At 34.5% G+C, this 23,396-nt stretch overlaps 1 protein-coding gene across 4 annotated transcripts; it reads right to left on the bottom strand.

Annotated features, from left to right (window-relative positions):
* Positions 1–174: 174 nt before the first annotated feature.
* Stard4 (StAR related lipid transfer domain containing 4) lies at positions 175–17,805 on the bottom strand. Of its 4 annotated transcripts, none has more exons than XM_046460216.2 (7): positions 17,594–17,805; positions 16,739–16,819; positions 12,826–12,940; positions 11,809–11,858; positions 8,682–8,808; positions 7,792–7,906; positions 175–6,841 (listed from the first exon to the last, which is right to left on the bottom strand). In XM_046460216.2, exons 3-7 carry the CDS (start codon positions 12,928–12,930, stop codon positions 6,612–6,614), a joined length of 627 nt encoding a protein of 208 aa, XP_046316172.1. In that variant the 5' UTR covers positions 12,931–12,940; positions 16,739–16,819; positions 17,594–17,805; the 3' UTR covers positions 175–6,611. The 4 variants fall into 4 exon arrangements, with proteins under 4 accessions (XP_046316172.1, XP_046316171.1, XP_046316169.1 ...); XM_046460215.2 differs by having other exon boundaries at positions 16,739–16,957; positions 17,594–17,804; XM_046460213.2 differs by lacking the exon at positions 16,739–16,819 and having other exon boundaries at positions 17,552–17,805.
* Between the last annotated feature and the right edge of the window lie 5,591 nt (positions 17,806–23,396).

The following is a 23,396-nucleotide window of genomic DNA, read 5'->3' as shown; positions in this document are numbered from 1 at the left end:
GCTGGCCTCAAACTAGCAATTCTCTTGCTCAGCCTTTTTTTCTCCTTCTCCTTCTCCTTCTCCTTCTTCTTCTTCTTTCTTCTTCTTCTTCTTCTTTTCTTTAAACACTGAGTGTTCAAATATTTATTTTCTTTACAGTAAGACCATAAAATTATCAAAAAGGGACACTAGTAATTATTTAATACAACGGCTCATTTTATTTAAATAGATATCATATCCAGAAAGGTAATGGCTTCATAAGTTTACAGTGACTGAGAAGAAACAGACTATTTATTCATCCAATTCTCTCAGTATTGGGAAGTCAGTTTACTAGAAACAATGGAAGCGATTCAAATAAAAACTGATAATTCATTATAAAAATTTGAAAATATAGAAGAGTAGAAAATTACCATGTTTTCCAAAAACAATCATCATCTTTTTCTCTAGTATTAGTTTACTTTTCTTACAAATTTGTAATCATATTGTAGACCTTTTTACATCAGTCATGACCTCATACACATTTTTGCATAATCTCTACAATACACACACTTATGACAGATGCATAATAATCTAGCCTCAATTCTTTTTCTTTTCTCAATAATAATAAACTCAGAATTACATTTTGCTATATTCACCACCATTAGGTCCAAAATCTTGGTTTTGTTGAGAAGACACTTTTATTCTAAACAAAGACCTCTGAATTGCAGGAACTGAGGGAAATGGTCTCCCATCAATTAATCAATTTTTGATATATGAAACCTGCCTTATTTTTACTTCAATCTGGTTTTGTGCAACCTCTAGACTATTTCCTTTCTTTAATCAAAAGTCAGCTGCCCTGGACTTAAAAAAAAAAAACAACAACAAAAAAAACCACACAAGTAGGAAGGTAAAGCTTCTGGGAAAGAATATGAATAAATAAAAGCCTATTTTGGAACATAAACCCTCTGCTTCCTCCATATTTTTATCACAGAATTCTGCACTTCTCTAATCATGTGTACAACTGATAACACAAGTAGCATGGACTCACCCTCGGTATCTCCTGGGATATATTTGCAGTTCATTTTTCAGCATTTTCTGTCCTTGCTTGACTACGAAGGCCTTCCATATGAACCCTTTGATCCAAAGTAAAAGAAACAGGGCAACAATACAAACACAGATCATTCACGTTGGATGCCATGTGACATCAATTATCAACAAAAAACCTACAAGGGGAAATTCCATCACCTCATTACATCAATTAGAAATAGCCATGTAGCATCTGTCATTAGAAGGGGCTCAAAATGTTTTTTGAAGAAAACAAATGAGTATTTTTTCATTTCCACATTAAGGGTCCATCATTTTCCACACAACATCTATAGGAGCTTTACACATACTTCCCAAAATTGATCCAGTGGATGATGGTATAGTTGACTCTCCAGTTATGGTCAGCTGCCTCTCCCAGAAGCTAGGAGCCCTTGTGCTTGTTCCCAGTCACCATTACAGTTATGCATAGTTGTGTGATCCAGACCAACAGGAATAAAAGCTACTGGAGGCTTTTAGAAAAAAGGTTATACTTTTCTGATAAGATAGATGAAGCTGAGAGATGCCCTTCCTATTCCAAGGGCTATAACAAAATACCATAAACTAAGTGATTGGTAAACAAATTTATCTCTGGCATTTTTGGAGGACATTCAAGATCAAGGTGCTTTGAGATTTGGGACCTCGTAAGGGCCAACTTCCTCAGAGTGCCCTATCACCGTGTCCTCACATGGCAGAAGGAATGAGGGATCTCATTTGGGCCTTTTATAGGGGTACTAAATACATTCATGAGGGTGACCTAGTTACCTCCCAGAGGCCCACCTCCTAAAGCCATCACCTTGGGGGTTAGGATTTCATTATACGAATTTACAGGGAGAACACAAACATTCTGATGATAGTACCAGGATTTTTTTTATTATTAAATGAGGAAAATATCTTTCCATTTGTTTAAGCCACTTCATAATCATATTTCCCATTACCCACTGCCCACAGCATCCCTAATTGCTTTTTTATAATATAAATCATGGGTGTCCTTATAATTATTTCCAGCTTTTTTCAATTGTAAATGAAATTATCCATAGTTCCTAATCAACTTATTATATTATTTGAACACATGCATGATAAACCCTGACCATATGTTATTGCAATGAAGACAGAATACATTCATTTATCTAAGTATATATTAACTACTATAGTTTGGATGCTGAATGCCCCCAAAAGGCCCTTGTGTTAAAGGCTTGGTCCTAGGGTAGTAATAGTCGGAGGTGGCAATGGAAGGTCCACAGGTCATTGGGAACACGCCCTCGCAAGGGACTGGGGAACCTTTATTTCTTTCTTTCTCTTCATTTCATGGCTCATAAAGTAAAAAGTTTGCTGTACCACATGCCTCCATAATAATGTGGCACCCTATCAGAGGCCCAAAGCATGGGGTCACTTGCTTCTGGACTGGAAGCTCCAGAACTGTGAGGCAAAGTAAACTTTTTCTCAAGTTAATTTCATCTGGTATTTTGTAATAGTAATGGAAAGCTAATACAGTAGCAAAGATTCAGCACCATGGAAGCAGCAGTATTGTGGCTAACATATATGATGTTGGTGGGAGATTATCCTATGTGTTGTTAACTTTATTTTCCAGGTTTACATATTTCACTTGTAACTGTTTATGAAGTTAAATTATGTACTTTAAATCTGGATATATAAAACTAAATATTTAGTCATTATTTAAGGTTAAAGAAACTTACACAGACAAGATCAATGACCCATTACAAACATGTCTACAAGTTTTTATTCTAATATATTTCATAGCAATTTAAAAATAAGTATGCATTTTATTCATACTAATAATGCTACTATTATTTTATAAACTGCTTCACAAAATAATTATAAACTTTATATCTATATAGAGTACAACTTTTCTTGAATTGTAAAAGATAAATTTTAATATTCAGCTACATACATAAAACACTTAGAAAAACAACACAATAATGAAGAAATTATAATTCCAACTTTCTGTGCTTTTGAATGAATCTAATATTTCTTCTATGCTCCAATCCTATTACGCTCTATTTCTAGAAATGCAGTGAGATAAACTGGGGACTGGCAATGTGGCTCAATAGTAGAGTACTTGCCTAGCATGCATGAGGCCCTGATCTGATTGCTCACACTGAAAAAAGGAAAAAAGAAAAAGAGAAAGGCATGGAGATACAATGGACTAGTAATTATTCAATACAAGTGCTAATGAAAATCTGATTAAGTCCAAATTTCCCTTAGCTCCTCTGTTAATTTAAATATTGAGTTGAGAAAGCTACAGTATCCACTTAATAAAAAGAAACTGGATTTAACATCTGATACTAAGGATGGTAGTATGCTGAGTAAAGAGGTAAAACTGCTATCTACATCAAATTTCTGAACTAAAAGCTCAATATACAATTAAGGACTTTCCTGTCTTCTCCAGAGCTAACCTCAGTTACAGAGTTTTTAGCTTCATATGTTAATTTAATTCAACCTGAGTACTGATAAAATGTCCTTCAGTTAAGAGCAGAGGAGGAAAAAGAAATTAAAATCTCCATTTTACATATGGAAATCAATTTCAAATACATCCAACCTCAAGGAACATTGAGATGAAGAGATTCCTAACTTACAATCTCTCCTACTCTGGCAGTTTAAATTATAGATTGACACAGAACATCAAATTCCTATAATTATTTTTGCTGAGTATTGTTTTAAACATCCAGGATTAATTAAGAGTTATCAACACAAACCAGTATTTCATGCAAAAGTGTCATTTATGACAAATTACTTCTTATGTATGAAATTAATTTCCTTAAAAAATAGCCACTATGTGCTGAAAACAGTACTATGTTGACTATTTTCTATATATACAAGTTTCTAGAACATACTAACTATAAAGTACAGGAAACAATCAACCATATATAACAAGGCAGATTATGTTTTTTCACTTCCTCAATTGCCTTATCAAAAGTTATTTATCTTTAAAGAAAAATATTTTGGCTCACTATTTTTTTTTTTTTTTAGGTTGTAGATGGACACAATACCTTTATTTTATTTATTTGTTTTTATGTGGTGCTGAGAATTGAACCCAGTACCTCAGATGTGGGCAAAAACTGCTCTACTACTGAGCCACATAAAGTAAGAAGTTTGCTGTACCACATGCCTCCAATAATGTGGCACCTTACTAGAGGCCCAAAGCATGGGGTCACTCAATAATTTTATTTTACTGATAATTATTGATTTATTTACAAAACTCAGATATCCTATTTAGCAAGTATTGAAGACTATAGAGACTACAGAAGACTTCTACTTGGGAAAGTAATTTCATGAAATTATCTACTTCACCTTGTAGCAAAACAAATGAATAAATACAGTATAGAACTATGCTGAATAACAAATATTATAGTAATCACTGACATGTGGCTAAGCAGCACTTAAAATATGGCTAGTCCCAATCAGCAAAACACACTACTAGATTTCAAGTAATTAGTACAGAAGAATATAAACTATCTCAATAATTTTTTTACATTGACTACATGTTGAAATAACAATATTTTGGATATATTGAGTTAAATAAAATATATTACTAAAATTATTTTCATCTGCTTATTTTTATTTTTTAATGTGGCTGCTAGAAAATTTTAAAATTACATACATGGCTTAGATTATTTTTCTATCCTACAGCACTGCTTATAGAAACAGCATACTCAATTATATGTTAATATCAATCCCACATTAAATTATGATGACATTAGAGATAAAATGTCTACTATATTATCACAAGGTTCCTGAGTTTAAATCACACACACCTGCACTCTTAAAAACAAGACCAAAAAAGACCTATTATAATCATTTCCATCATCTTCTTTATACTGGCAACTGCAGTAAACTTAGGTTAGATATGAGTCTGCAAACTGACAAAAAGGATTTTTTTGGAGTGATGGAAATATTCTAAAACTGGAATCTAGTTTTAGCTGCATAACTCTATAAATATATTTTTAAAAATTATTCAATTATAGACTTAACATGGATAAACTGTATATTATGAAACTTTATCTCAATAAGTTGTTTTTTAATAAGCAGTACGCAGCTGGAGCTCAGCAGATCTAAAATAATCTAAAATATCACCTAGTAGCTGCTTATAAATTTCTAAAGTTAAACAAAGATCAAGGCTTCATGCACCTGAACCACTATATACTTTTGTGCTTTTCTGCGGCCTGCCTGCATGTAATTATTTCCAGGGCTCACTTTATCCCATATTATGTCCCCCCACCCCCTACCAAAAAAAGGAAAAAGAAATGAAATAATAGAAATAGTAATAGTAGCATATTAAGAATTGACATTGAACATTGAGATTTCAATACATGTACACATACACAAACCTATATATACATACAAGATTTACAAAAACACACAGAGTGGGCTCAGGTTCTCAATTTAAAAGTAAACTAGGTGGATAGTTCAACAGCAAAAGAATCATTTGAAATAAAAAAAAATCATTAAAGAATGATGACTTAAGACAGCCATAGAAACAAAGGACCTATAATAGTTCATTCTAATCAATATAAAAGGATGAAAAATGTCTGTCTATGAATATATTTGTTATAGTTTTAGACAAAAGTGATCAGAGTTGTGAATGTTTATGTTACAGTTTATAGTGCTTTGAGTTGAGTAATACTTCTAAAATTGAAACATGTACATTCACTGATCCTGATTTCCTAGAGATGACTCTGTTGATGACTACTAGATACCACTAGCCATTTCACACAACCCAGACTATTGCTCAATCAGCGTAGTATACCCAACACATATTTGGCAGTTATTTTGCATCATCACATTCATGCATAAATGCTCTCAGACTCCCAAAACAAATGCACACAATGACACAATTGTGTTTTAAAGATATTACAAAAGAATGTTAACTAGATATCAAAACTAAATTGTATTTGAATTATATCTGCAGTTACTATTCTTTTCTCATTTTTGGTCTCTTTAATACTTAAAGTAGTGCAAGTTCAATTGACAATGAAGTCTATCTTATAAAATATAAAGAAAGGCTTTTTTTTTCTTTTGTACAAGACATTGGCAAACTAATAGAATACACCAAAAGGAAAAGACTAACATTTACCTTCAAAAAAATTAAAATTCTACAAATGTTCATAAAGCTCTTAAATAGTATGAAAACATGAAGTCTGTGCTTCATCTAATTTCTAAGCAATCAAAATATTCACACTGAGGCACTATTCAATTTATGTGAACAGTCTAGGCCAAAGAACTGTACTTACTTCTTTGTGCATTTCTGTCACACTCTCCATTACTAGACACACTACCATACCAAACAAAGGACAAACGAAAATGTAATAATAATAATATGCAATGATTATTAATTATTACCAATTATTACATTATTAATATTATGTAATAATAACAATAATCTCTTTTATACAGAAATTTAATTTAGGAATAAAATAAAACATTACGCTACAAAAAGCATCCCAAATGTTTCTACAGGTTCTGCAGAAGAGAAAAATAAATGATCTTTAGAGGACTTGTAGCAGGAGGGAAAGAGCAGAGTCAGGGATCACAGTACTGCAAGTTTGAACATATTATGCCTTTTGTAAGGCTTTCCGTAAATCACTGTAGAAGTTGGTTAAAGTGCTTGCCATGGCAGTATCCACCGCAGACTGAGGAATCATTCCACATAGATCTGTCTGAATATAGCCTGTCAAAAGACTTTGGTTTGGATTGTCTTTGAGTGGAACACAAAACCAACCACAGGGATGATTATATCCACGAACAAATTCAGGTCTCTTTTCACTCCAGTCAAGACTTATTCCTACAAGGCAATTTTAAAATAAAACTGTGAATAGCAATGACTGAATGTGTTTAAACTCTCATTTAAAAATATTACAAAATTTGTTTAAATATTTTTCTTCTCATCCATATAGGTGGAAATTAAAGCCCCAAGAGTGACCATGACAGAATGAAAAAGATAATTACTAAGGAGAATTCTCACAAGGGGTTGGGTAGATAGGTAATAGGGAATGTTCTAATTCCTTCAAAACAGATGACATCATGTCATCCTGGAAACTTCTTAGAAACTTCAAATCTTGACTGTGACAGTCAAGCTTCAAGACATTAATAATCTAATCTATGGTACCACAACTATTTCCCACAGGCACTACTATATCTAACTTTGATACTGACTAGTTAAGAATAAACAAGTAGATGATTACCTACAACTGTAAATTCAAGTGGATACTATACATAAAAAATAAACGTCTTTAGAAAAAAATACATATATTTAAAAAAATATATATGTATTTAGAAAATAGGAGCCTTCCAATATCAGTATTTTAAATCATAAAAAGAAAACTACAATACAGTTCAAAGAAAGAAAAATATTCTAACATATATCAAGTCTATTTTGTGTATGTGTGTGTGTGTGTGTGTACACATGCCAAGAAGATGGTATCTGAAACAGGTTTGGAAGGAAATCCATTTACTGAATTCCTTTCTAAGAGGCAGTCTCATGTGGATTCATTTCTGAAACTTGTTAACTAAAGGATACCAGATAACTGGGAACAAAACATTATGAGAAAGATTTTTAAAAACCTTCTTATGTTATTATACTCCCTAAGGTTTAGAATTTGAAAAAAAAATTATAAATGTTAATATTAATTATGAGGGCTGAAATTAAATCTCCATAAAGAAACAAAATTCCAGTCTAGAAAACTCAAATGTATAAACCAAACTAAAGAAAGTACAGAATTTTGAGATAATTACCACAGGATAAAAGTCCTTCTTTATAGCCCACAGTGTAAGAGAAATCAACAAACTCTCTTGGGGAAATTATATTCCAAAGCTGACCAGCAGTAGTGTAACGCATCACACAGCAATTCTGAAAAAGAAGAAAGATAAGACAGATATTACTACTACAAGAATATACACATAGACTTACTCACTACTATTATACAGATAGAAATAAGATATATAATTAAAATATATAAACAATTTACTACCTAAATCTCTATTTAATTAGAGATTAATAATTAATTCCATTAATCAGGGAATTAAATTCCTAATTAGGGATATAGGCTGTTTTATTCTGCTGAAGATAAAAACTTACAAATACTTCAACTACAATATTACATTTTTCAATTTAAACATAAATATATTAAGAAATGAATTAATAAAGGCAGAAAAGAACAAGTTGTTTGGGATACACAGTTCTCTAATGCTTAAGGTAGCATTTTTACTTTGGTCTTTGATTTTGACTTAGGATTAATGAAAAAACAATATACATTTACCTAGAAACTTAAATATGATTGTGGTGTTTTCAGAATTTCAGATTTTTGAACCTTAACTAAAGTTTTACAATTCATGAAAAAGATTTTCTTAAGCAATAAGGGTGGAGCTATTGTAGAAAACAAACTTAGACTAATACCCCTTAATTAATATGAGGAAACTCAAATGTTTTTAAGAGTATCCTATTAGACACATCTATTCTTAAAGCAATGGATAAAATGAATATGAATATAATTGTGTACAAATGCTCATGCTCCCAAGCATGTACACGCTAGTACACACTTTCTCTCTCCCCTTTTTTTCCTCTCTCTCTCTCTCACACACACACACACACACACAATCTGAAAGTAATGATTCTGAACAGATACCTCTTCAAAGTGCTCCAAAATATCCAATGAAGTCATTAAACGGTCCCAATCCAAGCGACAGGGCCCTGGGCGTATATGGTCTATTACACTATTGACAATGTCATCTATAACACCTTGAGCTTTATAGCTGGAGATAGAAAATTAAAATTAAATACAATTAGAATGAAAAATTTCAAGATGCCCTCACAGTTCAGAACTAACACTTAAAGTAGAAGTAAAAATTAATGCAAGTTTTTTAGAAAGGAGTAAATACCTAGGACTTTTCTGGTAAATTAAGTTCTATCAATTATTTTATTAAAAGTACCCTTTGTCCTCAAATCTAATTAGTCCTTTCATGTTATAATATAGTCAAAACCAGTCCACAGAACACTATAATACTTCCATTTAATTTGTATATTACTCTTTCCTCAGTTATCATTAAACATATCAGTCTGTGCATATTTTTACCCTAATTTTTACAAACTTTTTAATGAAAAGGTAAAGAAAAATAGGCCAGTGAACACTGAAGAACTGACTCATGAATACATGGAACTTGACACACTTTAAAGGTAACAGTACACATCACTGGGAGAAAAGGTACTCTTCCATAAGCAATATTTAGATTTAACAAAAACTTTTATGAAGAAAATAAATCAGGATTCACACTTCACACCATACAAAATGATTAATTCTAGATAGATTAAATACTTCCATGTAAAATGTTAAGCTTAGAGAAAAAATATACAAGACGATCTTTGTGACTTCAGAATACAGGGGGATTTCTTGAATATATAAGATTCACAAAAGTACAAATAATACAAAAGATCAGTTACAATTTTAAATGTGCACACCACACATAAAAAAATAATTTTTAAACTACTCATACACTTTCAGAAGATACCTGCAACACATATAAAAAGACACACAATTATTATAGGGGACATAGGAATGATTCCTATAATCCAGTGAGAAAAAGACAAACCAAAGATGGGCAAAAGGTATATTAAGATTGGCTTGAAATATCAATAAATATACAAAAGATGGCCAACTTCACTAGTAACCAAGTATATCCTCATTTATACCCCTCAGATTAGCAGATTAAAAATGTGACAGTGTTGAAAGGAGGAAGGTGAGAACTCTTAAACTGCTACTTTAAGGAGCAACTTGAAAATATCAGATAACATGTTTTTATTTTTTACGGACATATGAATGTGTGGTCAAAGTTTGAAACAGGAATTATGCACACAGCTTCAGGAGAGTAGTTACCTTTGGGAGATGAAATATGGGATAGTTTGGTTTCAACTCTATCAGTAACTTATTTTTAAGCATCTGAAGCTGTTTAATCATTTTATAAATGTCTCAAGCTAAACTTATCTCCCTCATTCTAAATTTTCTCCTCCCTCTTATATTCTCTAACTTGGGGTAGGCTGGGATGGGAAATAAACACAAAATAATCTAGTCACACAGATTAGAAATCTGGAATTCAACTCTGACTCTCCTTTTCTTTAAAATCTATTCCACAGCTAGAATGAATCAATCACTTTGATTTTATTAAAATGGTTTCCTACATATAAAGTACTTAGTACATTATCTTGCTCTCAACATGTTAGTTATCATCACCATCACCACTAGGCCCACCACTACCATCATTAAATCTCTTTCACAGTCACTTGCTCTTAGTTTGGATATTCTGTGTCTACTCAAACTTTATCAGTTTCTACCTCTTCTGATCATATATTCTTTTAAGAATCTGAAAAAAGTCATAACTTTTCCTAGGAAAACATCTATTGTTAGGAAATCTTGTATACAATCTGAGAGGAACTTCTAGCCATGGATCCCAGGTAAAACCTCTTAGAACTCTTCATGTTCACAGCATTATTTCAAAATCCTTTGAGCACCTAAGGAACAAATAGAGGAGTGTGCAGAGAGCAAGTGACACTGATTTCCTTACTTTAGAATCCAAAGCCTTTCTAGACACAAGATCTCCTCACACCCATGCTTTATATTCTGGCTATACAAACACATTCCTAAATAATATTCTTTAAAAGGGTCTCTCATCTGTGTTTAAGTAATAGGTGCAATTTCCTCTGACTAGAATTTCAATCAGTTCTTCATTCCTTAAAGAAACATCTACTGTTCCTTTAAGTCTCAACTCAAATATTAGCTCCTCCATGAGGTCTTTCCAAATTTCCAAGCATAGTGTTCCCTTGGCACTTTTTATACTTTCCAACTTTTGCATACTTGTTTATAATGCTCAAACTCTACTTTTCCGGTCCTTGTTATAAATATTGTACAATTCGACTTTCTGGAAACATTAGTTATGGTATTATACTTTAGCACATTCTGTATATACTTAGTGGAGCCAGCAATTTCATTTTTATTAAAGGGTTGTGAATCCTAAGGATGTGAACATTCTACTTTGATTACACAAAGCAGCTGTCTCCACTGGATGTGAAAAACAATATATTTTTCTTGGTGATAGGCATAATTCATCTATAAACAAAGACCAAAAACGAGAAATAAAACTTCATAATGCTACTATCTAGAAGTGAACATCTGGTCACAAGGAAAACATTTTAATAATAAAAACATATTTAAAATACTCATAATTATGCTACCTACAATTTAGTATTCTGCTTTATTCACTTTGTATTATAAGCATTTTCTTATGCTATTAAATAATATTTAAAAACACAATTTTAAAGGCCAAATTATATTTTATCACAGAGGTTTCATAATTTAATCACTCCTACCATTGGTTTTTCAGGTTGTTTCATTTTTAATAATCTAAATAATGTCATGATAAAATAGCAACTATTTATATCACTATTATCTTGCTGATGCTTTCTTCAAGATAAATTCTTAGAATACAGCATGTTATAGCACTGAGTCATGTACCCTAGGCTAAGAAATTAAGATTTTATCAGCCATCTGATATTATTTATGACCTCCTCACCACCAACTCAGTCCACAAAGGATATAGACATTTTTGAGGTTCTCAATCATAAGCAACCAATTTACTTTCCAGAAAGTTTACATTTTTTAAAGCAAAAGCCAAATTTTATTAGCAATAATCATTTAGTGACAGTGTATACATAGAAGTTTAGTAATATCTTAAGAGTTACACAAAACTACAAAATTTACTTACAGATACCCATTAAATTCTTCTGAAGGTTTTCTCCAAACTGTTACATCTTTCTAGAAAGATAAAAAACATTACTGTGATAATTACCTAAATTACATAGGTGGAACGCTGGAATGAAATTTTATAAGTCCTTAACACTTGACTTTACATTAAAAAAAAAAACTTTTAAGTACATTTTTAGAGATGCATAAAAGTTATCTATATCACAAAATGATCCATACTTGAATTTCTTCTGTATCACACTGTACTTAAAATTACAGACCTTCAAAAATATTTTTAGTGGCTTAATAATACCCAAACACAAGAAGACTTAGTGATGGGCCTATTCTAGTGGCCATTTTTATTTGCCTTATTTCTATCTTATCTATTTACTATTATCTATTTACTATGTACCTATTACTGATACTATGACATTAAGAACATTAAATATTTTATTCTAAATTGTTCACAACTTTTTAAAAATTAAACAATTCACATTTATTATGATTGTATTATTTTGAATTAATTATTACATTTTCCCCCAATCAATTCCCAAGTAATTTTGAACATTAGAACAACTAAAGCACAGAATAACCAGGTCTATAAGAGTCTTGACTTCCAGGCTTGGTTCTGAGTACACTTAGCCATGTCACATTTTGGGCAAGTTACTGGTAAAGATGAATACTAACTGACCACCCTTGAAGGCTTGTTGCCATATCTGAAACTATTTCAAACTATCAATTACTATACTCCCTTAAATTACTAATAATAATACCCTATGTTGATTCAGAAAGCTATTCTTAAGGCTCTGGTTGCCATAACCCTGCTCTCATGTTTAATATCTAAAATAAAAGCAGGGTAAGATTACTACTGATGTTTCTTTCTTTGTAAAATGATCCACAAACCCTATTTAAATAATTATCTGTCTTGCACATCCATTCCAAATATGATCGTTTATTCGTATTTTTCATATCACTTTGAAAGTCATCAACCAATTCATTGGATATACCCCAAACATAAGAAGTAACTGGATTAATTTACCGTTTTTTTTGCAACTCGCCATTTGTCATCTTCAATATTATGGTACTGGATAAGAGTGTTTTTGAGTCGACTTGAAAAAGAAGCAACATCAGGCAGGCCTTCCATATTTTTCTCTCTGTCACAGAGACCAAGATGAGCATCAGTAAATCCTGTAGTTTGATGTCAGGAAGTCGTAAATCTGGCTCCACAATAGATTCTCCTTGAAGAGCTATAAAAGATATCTATACCTCGCCCCCACCACAGATAAGCTAATCAGAATCTCTGAGAGTAGAACCAGGGCATGGGTTTTTTGAAAAAGCTCTTAAGGTGAATAACCCATAGCCAGGAATGAAAATCACACTTTTCTGACAGTTATTAAAACTGCCCATATAAAAAAATAAAAGGGGAAATGGAGGGAGCCAAAAGGGGGCATTATCTCTCTTATATATGAGCTGCTTACACCCAAATACTAACCTTTAATCCTCATCTCTCTGGCAAGTTCCAGATCTGGAGGCCTACTTGGACTTTCAATCCTAAGGAGCATCTAAATTGGTGTCAGTATTCCTCATGTTAATAATTTACTATTAAAATGGTAATTGAGCTCAGGTTCTTAAGTCAAAAAGCTTGAAATCATCCTTAATAGTAATAGATTCCTATCCACATCACCATACCCTGGGATTTTCTTTGCGTCCTTCAAACTGGACAAGCTTATCACCAGCTTTGAGTCTCTATACTTGTTATTTCTCTGCCTAGACTGCTAGATCCTAAATCTTAACCTGACTGTTAACAACAACTTAAGTTTAAACCTCCTGTCCTTAATATAGCCTTTTGCAAGTTACTATTACATATTTGATTTTCTTCATAGTGCCTATCACTATCTTAAATGAATTTGTTTATTTATAGGGATATTTTTCATCTCTTTTACCACTTCATACCCAACTCATGAAAGAGGGATCCTTGTCTGTCTTATTCATCACTATCTCCTATACACCTACATACTATGTGGCACACTACTAACAGACCCTTAGTGATATTATTGTTTTTCCTTCAAAACTAGATTTGGTATTACTTTGTCTTCTTTTGTTGCCAGAGCTTTGATTTCTTAGTATTATTCCTATTTTACCCTATTTTATCTCTGTTCTTCCCATTCCAGTAAAAGACTGAAGGACAGAAAGTTTGAAGGAAAGCTACTCATTACAGAATCATGAAATTACTAAGATGGATAAACAACATGAAAAAATCTAAATAAAAATCTCAAGCCTCAAACCTCTAGGGAATAAGGCTGCAATTTTCAACTACAGATGCTACGACCATCAGATCCACCTTTGTTATATATTCTGTAGTAGTTGTTGCTGGTTTTACATATTAGATTTCAGGGCTCACTGCCAAATAGTCTGATTCAGTGGATCTATTCTGGGCTAGGACACAGAAATCTAGGTCTTTTAAAAGTTTCACTGATTATTCTGTCACCCAGCCAGGGTTGAGAACCACTCATCTAAAAACCAAAGGTGACAGGAATAAATCAAAGTTGTAACCAATATTTAAATAGCGCAAAGTAAAGCGTACAAAGCATTAAAACTGGTAAATTTAAAAATTATATAGAAACATGAGAAAGTACGTGTAGAAAATTTAAGAATATAGAATTTAAGATCCATTTAAGTGATGTAAAATGTATAATATGTACATATCCTATCATACATAGAAAGTGGATGAGCTCATTTTAATTGTCTACCAGTCAGGAATATATCCCATCTCCACTCAAGTGGCTGCCAACTTGACAATACAATGACTGTATTGAGGGCTATGTCAAACAAGCACAAGTTCTTAGAGCACTTAGAACTTATAAAAGAAATTCATCTATTACTGTGATCATTATGATTAAACAACATTCTTTAAACCCAAAGGTCACTGCTATGTTCCTGTGGTTGGCAGATAAGAGTATTTTTTCAAAACTCCTTGATAGAAATCAGAGGTGATATAGAAATTATCATAAGCAAATATATCTGTGCAGATCCAGCACAGAAAAAGCAAGCAATAAAAGCTAACAAGAAAAATGAGAATCTGGGAGCAGGATATACAGCTCAGTTGGTAGAGTGCTTGTCTTGCATGCTTGTCTTGCATGCACATAGGCCCTGGGTTCAATCCCCAGCATATCTCTCTCTCTCTCTCTCTCTCTCTCTCTCACACACACACATACACACACACACACACACACAATCTGAAACTTTAAGGCGCTTGTCTTAGTAATTATTCCCCAACTTCCCTAAAGACTTAGCTTCCCCTCCAAAGTTTTCTCACAGAAACTCTGTATTATAATTATACACTATCTTTTCCCATTTAATTGTAAAACATTTGGGGGCAGGAAATGTAGCTTGTTATACTCCTATGTCTAGCATTCAGTTAGGAATCCAGTGAAGTTTAAAAGGGAAAATATACAGAGAATGAGCTGGTAATCTCATGTATGAAAGACCTCAAGATATCTAATGTGTGCCCATATACACCAATCATCATTGAGCTTCTGAATAACAAATTCTCATGACCAAAATGAAGATAACAATTCTCGGAGGTCTACTATTAAGTATTTACTAAGAATCTAGTATATTTGCTCTCAATGTTGACTCATTCCACCCTTTAAATAAACATTAGCAGCAATAATAACAACTAAAGCATTAAAAACTTCTTATAGTTTCTTAAAAGGCTGGTGAAATGGGAGGTAGGAAGAGAAAAAAAGTAATTATAAAATCAGGAAGCTTTCTTTTTAGTCCAAAGTATTTAAGCAGGCAGTTAATTCTTGCATCAAGAATAAGTTTAAAACAAAATAAAGGTAACCGTCTAAATTTCTCTCTCTGTGTGAACAGACATGACTGAGTATCTCTCAAAATGATGAACACCAAGGAGAGTGAATGGCACTGGTGTTATCAAGGCTTTGGTTCTCTCCTGATACAATAGAGCACTTTGAATTCCCTCTTACTATTTCAATGTTTTATTCCATTTCCTGACTTTATACCAGGAAATTCTCCAACTGTAACACATGTCAAACAAAATAGGCAACACTTAACCTTATTAGAATCTAACAACTCCTTATAAGATTATATACTCTTGGCAAGTGTTGACTAACTTCCATCTCCACATCCTGTCCTTAAATTAACCTTTCTGTTTTTGTTTTCTATGTCCATGTGTTTGAATAGCCATTAGTGATAACAGAAGATGCCATCATAGAGTCAGCAAACTTCTCGAGTTAAAAAGGTTCTTGAGGCCATCCATATTAGCACCAGTCTTGACCAATCCAACTCCAGTTATTATCCAATATATATATCACAGTAAAATGGTCCTAGGTTTCCTTCTGAATATGAAACAATAAAACACTTTTCCCTCAAATAAAAAGTAAATGCCATAAAGATCCATTTGTACTTATGCAGTATGACTAGGTTAGAATACATTTGTTAAAGAAGCTCAAGAATCAGAATTATTGAACCTTCCATTACTTGATTAACATGGATTTTATGAATGTGAATAAATTCAATTTAACATACCATAGACTGTCCCCAACAAGTTGTGCAAACCAAGGGAAAACTAAGGCCTTGTGACCTGAGTTATATTTTCTAACATATAAGTTTCAGCATATGCTTCCTTTCCAATCAATCTTGATCTGGTAATTTGGCTTTTCAAACTCAGTCCTGTAGTTTCTCACTTTTTAAACTGGTCTTTGCAGGAATTCACTAAATAAAGGAATGCAACCTGGAAGCGTACTTTTGCAGCGTGACTATGATCCTTTGTTTCAAGTGCTCACCTTAATTTATTAGCTTTTACAACACTTGCCATTTAAATTCTCATGCTATAACAGCTTTAATTTTTGAGTCCAGGTTAGTGTAAATCCTTAATGTTCTAATCCTTTATTTAAAATAGTAATTGCTAACATTTACTGATCACTTACTGTTCAATTTTTCTGGTTGTTTTACACTGTATTTCATTTAATCCTCACAAACAACCATAAGGGTCCATCTTGACATTACTCCTATTTTACAGGATGGGAAAACAGCAACAGGAAGGTTAAGTCACTTGTCTAAGATCGTACAGCTAAATAAGTGAAGGAGTCCAAATTCCAACACAGGGTGTCTGAATTCTTGAAAAAATGATGCAAACTGACCACCAGCTGGAAGAGATTAAACATGAAAAACCTTACTCCGCAATGATTTCGTCAAATTTTGTCGTGGCTCCCATACCCCAAAATCTCGGGTAATCTTTCTCGAGTGCAAATTTAAGAAAATAAAAATAGGAACAGTTATTTTTTCAGGAATTATATGAGTTGATACCTACAGCATCGGACCTGGAAAATAGGAAGCACCGGGGAAATCATCTCCTTGAGCTTGGTGGGAGGGGACGGACCCTGCGCCACCGGTGCATCCACCAAGAACCAGGAAGCGCTGTGCCCTTCACAGAGCATGCCTTCAATAAAACCTTCACCACAGCCTGAGAAGCGTGATCGCTGCCGCCCCTCCCCCATTTAACAGATGAAGAAACTGAGGCCTGGCCGGCGTCAAAATTCCTTAAACTGGCGGCGGTCTCCCCTTCCTCTCCACGGTCCTGTTTTCCCTCTCACCTGTGAGGGCCACATCCCCCCCCCCCCCCCCCCCCCCGGCACAGCGGGCTCCGCCATCTCGGCTCTCCACCGCGGCCTCCCTCACCCCACCTCTAGAACAGCTCCGGGAAGACGCACTAGGCAGGACGCCCCGGATGCTCCAGTCACCTTTCTCCCCGCGCCCGCTCCATTCCCGACGCGGATCCGTACCTCTCCCCGCCAACACCAGAGGTTCTAGGGTGCAGCTCCGGTGCTCCAGGTAAACGCCGGACTCACCGCCTCCAGTAACACAGAGGAGTTCAGATCTGTTCAGTTTCCCAGGCAAGGCGCGGCTGGCAGCAGCCAATGGGAATCCAGTCCCTGCCAGTCGCAGCCAATGGGAAGGATCGAGCGCTTCAGGGCAAGGCGGGACGCTCCCCGCCAACTCCACCCCTGCTCGGACCTAGGTGCTCTGGGGACTAGTGGGACTTCTTGGTAGGAACGGTGTGTACTCGCTAGGATTGGCTGGCGCGGCAGCGTGTGGAGCGCTGATTGGTCACCGGGAAATGGAATGATTTCGCGTGGGTATGGGCTGGCCCGAGCCTTGTCCGAGTTCCTAGAGTGTCTGAGGTTGACTGTGGGCTTAGATGGGTCACCGCCTACGGTAGCCAATTAATTGCGAAAGAATTTGGCAAGGCAGTTAATCTGTTGGGAGCAACAACGATCGCAAGGCCGAGAGAACAATGAGCCGAGGGATAAACCTGGTCCAAATTCTCCTCTGTTGTGAAAAACGTAGGATCAGACGGCTGCCTTACACCTACCTACAGGACCAAAAGTCCTGGATGTGCCCAAGCCGAAGGTGTGCAAAAGCAAGGATGACTCGCCCTCCAGCCTCCTCCTATCCTGACTTAAGTGTTGAAGTTGAAAGCGCTGGGAAGTAAAACGTTAAATAGTCACAGGCACAGTGACTTGATCACTAGTGAAACGGTCTTCTTGTCTTCAGATTAGGGAATTCAAAGGACAACTTTTGAAAGTAAAGAGGAGAGGGTGATGGTTGAATTTAGCAACCTTACAAACTGTTCTGATTTTCCTCTACTTGAGTGTAGAAGCATGTTTTCCAGTGTGAAGTCACTTATCTGCTAGGATTCTTGGCAATTCTGGTCAACTTTATCTTCATTATTTATATACAAAAAGAATAACAATTTGTTTTATGATTGCATGTGAGATGGTAATGGAAAAGTTCTTTGTGTGTTTTAAAGCTCCATTGACTTGCTAGTTATTTTTAGTCAGTTATTGTGGTCCTTGTTTGGATAATTTGAGATAGTTAAGGGAAAGTGTATTTTTTTTAATTTTTTTAAATTTGTTTTACTTAGTTACACATGACAGTACAATGATCTTGACATATCAATACATTTGAATCAGATAGGATATAATTTCTCATTTTTCTGAGTATACAGGTTGCAGTATACTGGTCATGCAGTCACCTATATACACACAGTAATAATAATGTCTATTTCATTCTACTATCCTTCCTATCTCCCCATCCCCTCCCCTTCCCTCCCATCACTTCTCTCTACCTAATGTAGGGGAACGCAATTCTTTTTTTTTTTTTTTCACATCTTCATACATGTATTTTGTATAACAATGAGGGTCTCCCAGTATTTTGAATTAAATTTTACGTATTTTGCATTTCACTGAATCCACTTAACAGCACCTTAAAGTAGATGTATTTTAGATATGAAAACCCCCAGTCATGGATGTTAAGGCAGTTTACTTAATTACTGAGTGACTGAATTGAAATTTGGCCAAAGTTTGCTGGACTCTAAAACTGGGGCTCTTAAACCCCACAAAATTTATATTGTGTTTCAGAGTTCTTTGTTAAACACCTGTGCATAACAGTAGTCTCCAGAAATGAAACACCTAAACTTACCCTGAGGGTTTAATAGTGGAGAGGAAGAAGTGCTCATAAACGTTTCAGAAAAATAGAAAATTAGTGTCTCTCATTATTAGGATTCAGCTCTGGGAACATTACTCACAAACTCTTGTGTATTCTCTCAGAGAATCCTGTAAAACATGTATGAAACAAAATTAACTCTTTTTTTTTTCTTTGAAGGAGGTCTTGCATAAAGTTATACCCCCTGTGATTACATCTCAGTTATACCCTCCGTGATTTCTTTTCTTTCCTCTCTGATATCCGGAAGGCTTTTGTTTCTTGTTCTTCATCTCTTACCCTGTTTGTCTTGGTTAGAGTGAAGTTAAGGTAATTGAAAATGATCCTATCTCTATCAAAGTGGAATGCTACTAAAACAAAACTGCAAGTTACAGGAAAAAACAATAATAACATATCTGGAGTTGTTATTCAAAGGCTTGTCATGGTCAGCACAGAAGGTTTTATTTAACACTGTTTTAACTTATTTAATCCTAATAGCAATGCATGATAATAGGTACATACTACTGCTGTACATACCTCATTGTATATTTGAAGGAGCTATAGTATATAGGACAACAGAGAGATATCCCTTCTAAAGAGTTAAAACAGGGAAATAAGGTTTCCATTCAGAGTTCAAGTACCAAAAAGGCAGGCATATAATAATTTGAACAGCTATACAGAAAGTTTTCCAAAGCAGTCTCCCTACCAACTCCTGACTAGAATCTGACTGAATATATGAATATATCTAAAGAAAAAAATTCCAAGAAGAAATAAGAAAAATTCCAAAACACAGAAGTAATATATCCACAATTTATGATCTGCAGAATTTAAATTTAGAAATAAACAAAATAAAACAACCCATGTGCAAATATTCCCAACTACTTAATTTTTTTTTAAAACATCTGTTTACCAAACTCTTTGGTCAAAGAGAAAATCAAACATTGCATATTGAGGAATAATAATGTATTTTAAAATATTAACATTAACAAAAATAATAATGATGTGTAGCAAAGCTAAAGAGTATGATTTTTTTTTTTTTTTACATACCAAGGATTGAACTGAGGGGCACTTGACCCCAGCCCTATTTTGTACTTTTTATTTAGAGACAGGATCTCACTGAGTTGCTTAGCACCTCACTTTTGCTGAGGTTGGCTTTGAACTAGAGATCCTCCTGCCTCAGTCTCCTGAGCTGCTGGCATTACAGGCATGTTACTTAGATAACTTTAACTCAGAAAATTCATAGCTTTAATTCAACAAATATTCTTTAAATACCTGCCACCAATACCAAGAACTGAGGATATATTGCATGCTGAGAATTACTTACTTGCGAATAATAGAAACTCAACTGTGATTATGCCAAGAAAATACATTAGAAACTATGGAATATTTTATAAAAATTTGCTACTAAGGAATTGTCTGCTAATACTTTGGAGTCAGTGATAAAAGAAGAATGAAAGGAAAAGATAAATTTTGAAAAAAAAATGTAAAAAAAAAAGAAGAAAGTAAGAAAAGAAGAAGGCTTGACCATGAGGTCTACTTGAGTCTGGATGACAAGGTCAGCTCTATCCCCATTTTAAGATCATGAAAGAAATTGGAACTGGGATAAAAGAAAAGTGGATTCATAAAGATTGTAGACTCTTGTAAGGCAGGACTCCATATCTTTTCCCTGGATCTGGGTAATTAGGAGGCCCAATATAAATATTTATTGAATAATGCATGAATTATTAGTCTAAATAGTTTTGTTCTATTTCTGGCTCTTCTGCAAACCAGTTAGTAATAATAAAGGAAGTTGAATATTGTGCAATCAATTGAATCCTGGATCTCCATCTGTCTGTAATGACTTCACACCAATTAGTAAGAAAAAGTAAAATCCCTTGAAAACACCAATAATGTGTGATTCAACTGCTTTTAAAGGGAGAAAAGAAGTCCTGGGTGTTAATAGCTTTTCAAGAGATAAGGCTGAAGCACTGAAACAAAAAACAGGAAAAACTTGATAAAGACTATAAAGTGATGACACAATTTGACCTTAGGTGTTATTCCAAAATTCACTGTGTACTGTGAAGAAGTGTATTTGGCATATCATAGGTAACTTATACTTTTATATTCTTTCTTAGGTTCTGTAAGAGTGTTCTTTTTAGTTGGGTGTGGTAGTACACACCTGTAATTCCACTGAATTGGGAGGTTGAGGCAGGAGGATCACAAATTCAAGGCCAACCTGGGCAATTTATAAAGACCCTGACTCAAAATAAAAACTTAAAAGGTGACAATTGTAGCTCTGTGGTAGAGCAGCTGCCTAGTATGCACAAAGCCCGGATTTAATCCCCAGTACCAGTGGGGGTAGGCAGTTTTTTTTTTTTCCTCCTTGATCAGATTCTACTAAACCATTGTCCTTCCTTCCCTTGTTTTTGGGCAGCTTTGTTATATTTCCAGCAGCCATACAAGAGGGTGAGGATGCTATTGGTGCTGGGAAGGCAGGGAAGGGATTCTTAGAGAGCAATACCTTTGAAAAATCCAAGATCTACTTCCCTTATTCCACCAGTTGTACCCTACTTCAATTTTGGGAACTAACTCCTTTCCCACCCTAGGTTAGGGTGCCCTGTCTGTTCCTAGCTTCAGGACTGGGAACAACACCCAGAATTGGCTAATTAGTACATCACAGCTACTCTGGCAAAGGGATATATTATCAATGGCCAAATGACCCAAAGTGTTTCAAGGAGTTTCATTCCGTGGGAGATTTCTGGCAATGTTAAAAAAATAAAGCTGGGCTGGGGTTGTGGCTCAGTGGTGGCGTGCTTGCCTAGCATGCATGGGGCACTGGGTTCGATTCTCAGCACCACATACAAATAAATAAATAAATAAATGTCCATCAACAACTTATATATATATATATATATATATATATATATATATATATAGAAAATAAAGCTATCTTTATTTTCTATAAGAAAAAGAAAATAAAGCTAGCCTAAAATGTGAAGTTAGACTGGAACTCCTGGGCACCACCATTTATATGAATAAAACTTAAACACAGAGGAAAGTGGAGTCAACAGAATGAAGCTGTGACCAGATGCTATCATTTGAGTGTATAGATAGAGTCAGCCAATTCCTGAGCCAAATTTAATCCTACCTTTTATTTATGTAATTCAATACATTCCTTTATTTAAAAAAAAAAAAAACTCAGCAGTTGGCTTTCCCTGACCTGAAGTCAGAAAAAAGCAGGAAGGAGGTGGGGTGCTAGGAGCAGACATTCTAGCAGTAGCTGATGCAGGAAGGAGGACCTGAAATGTTTCATCTATGTTTTGAGGAGACAAGGTACACCATTCCTGCATTCTTATGCAGTTACCTGGAGCAACTGTTGTGGTATAGCCAAACATATACATACACATGTTGGGAGAATATATGTGTAAGAAATGCCCTTTACTTTTATTGTCAAAAGTATCTCAAACATCTAAGACTATGCTGAATCCAGTTTTTATAAGGCCTAGCTGTATTTGTCCACATTTGGTTTCCATGAAATTCTCCTAGATCTTTTCAATATGTGTTTTTCTTGCCTTTTCAATGGGTATCTTGTTTCTGTTCCTTGTAATCAATCCCTGACTTTCATAGAAATATAAGGCTTGTCCATTCCCTCAAAAAACCTTTCCCATGCTGAAGTAAATGAGCTAATATCACCTATTAATATTAAGTACATCCTCTTGTAAATAAAATGGTAGGGAGTGATGTGGGAGAAAGGTTCAGATCCACAAATATTCTCAGAGTCCCTGCTATACTGTGTATACTGTGCCAGGCATTTATTTATTTTCATAGCTCAAGACTTTGCACAAATTACTCAACAAAACTGAGCCTTAGTGTCCTTACCTGCAATAAGGGATTCTGTTTTTTTTCAGGGTTGTTGTAACTGATGAAGACAGTGGCTTCAGAGAGGCTGGCACAATTTGGCACCTGAGTGAGCATAAAGAAAATGGCATGAGGATAGTGGAGAAACAGCTGGGTGAAAAATGAATCAGAATATGGAGTAGAAGTCCCCAAATCTCTCACATGTCTGCCACCAGGAGAGGCATTTGAAAATATAGACTTCATCCAGGTGTGGCACATACCTATAAT

Source organism: Marmota monax, unplaced genomic scaffold (assembly GCF_021218885.2).
Source record: "Marmota monax isolate L192 unplaced genomic scaffold, Marmota_monax_Labrador192_F-V1.1 WCK01_AAM20220418_F8-fsc00006, whole genome shotgun sequence".
NCBI lineage: Eukaryota > Metazoa > Chordata > Mammalia > Rodentia > Sciuridae > Marmota > Marmota monax.
The sequence above is the reverse complement of the archived record's forward strand: the minus strand, read 5'-3'. Positions and strand labels throughout refer to the sequence as shown.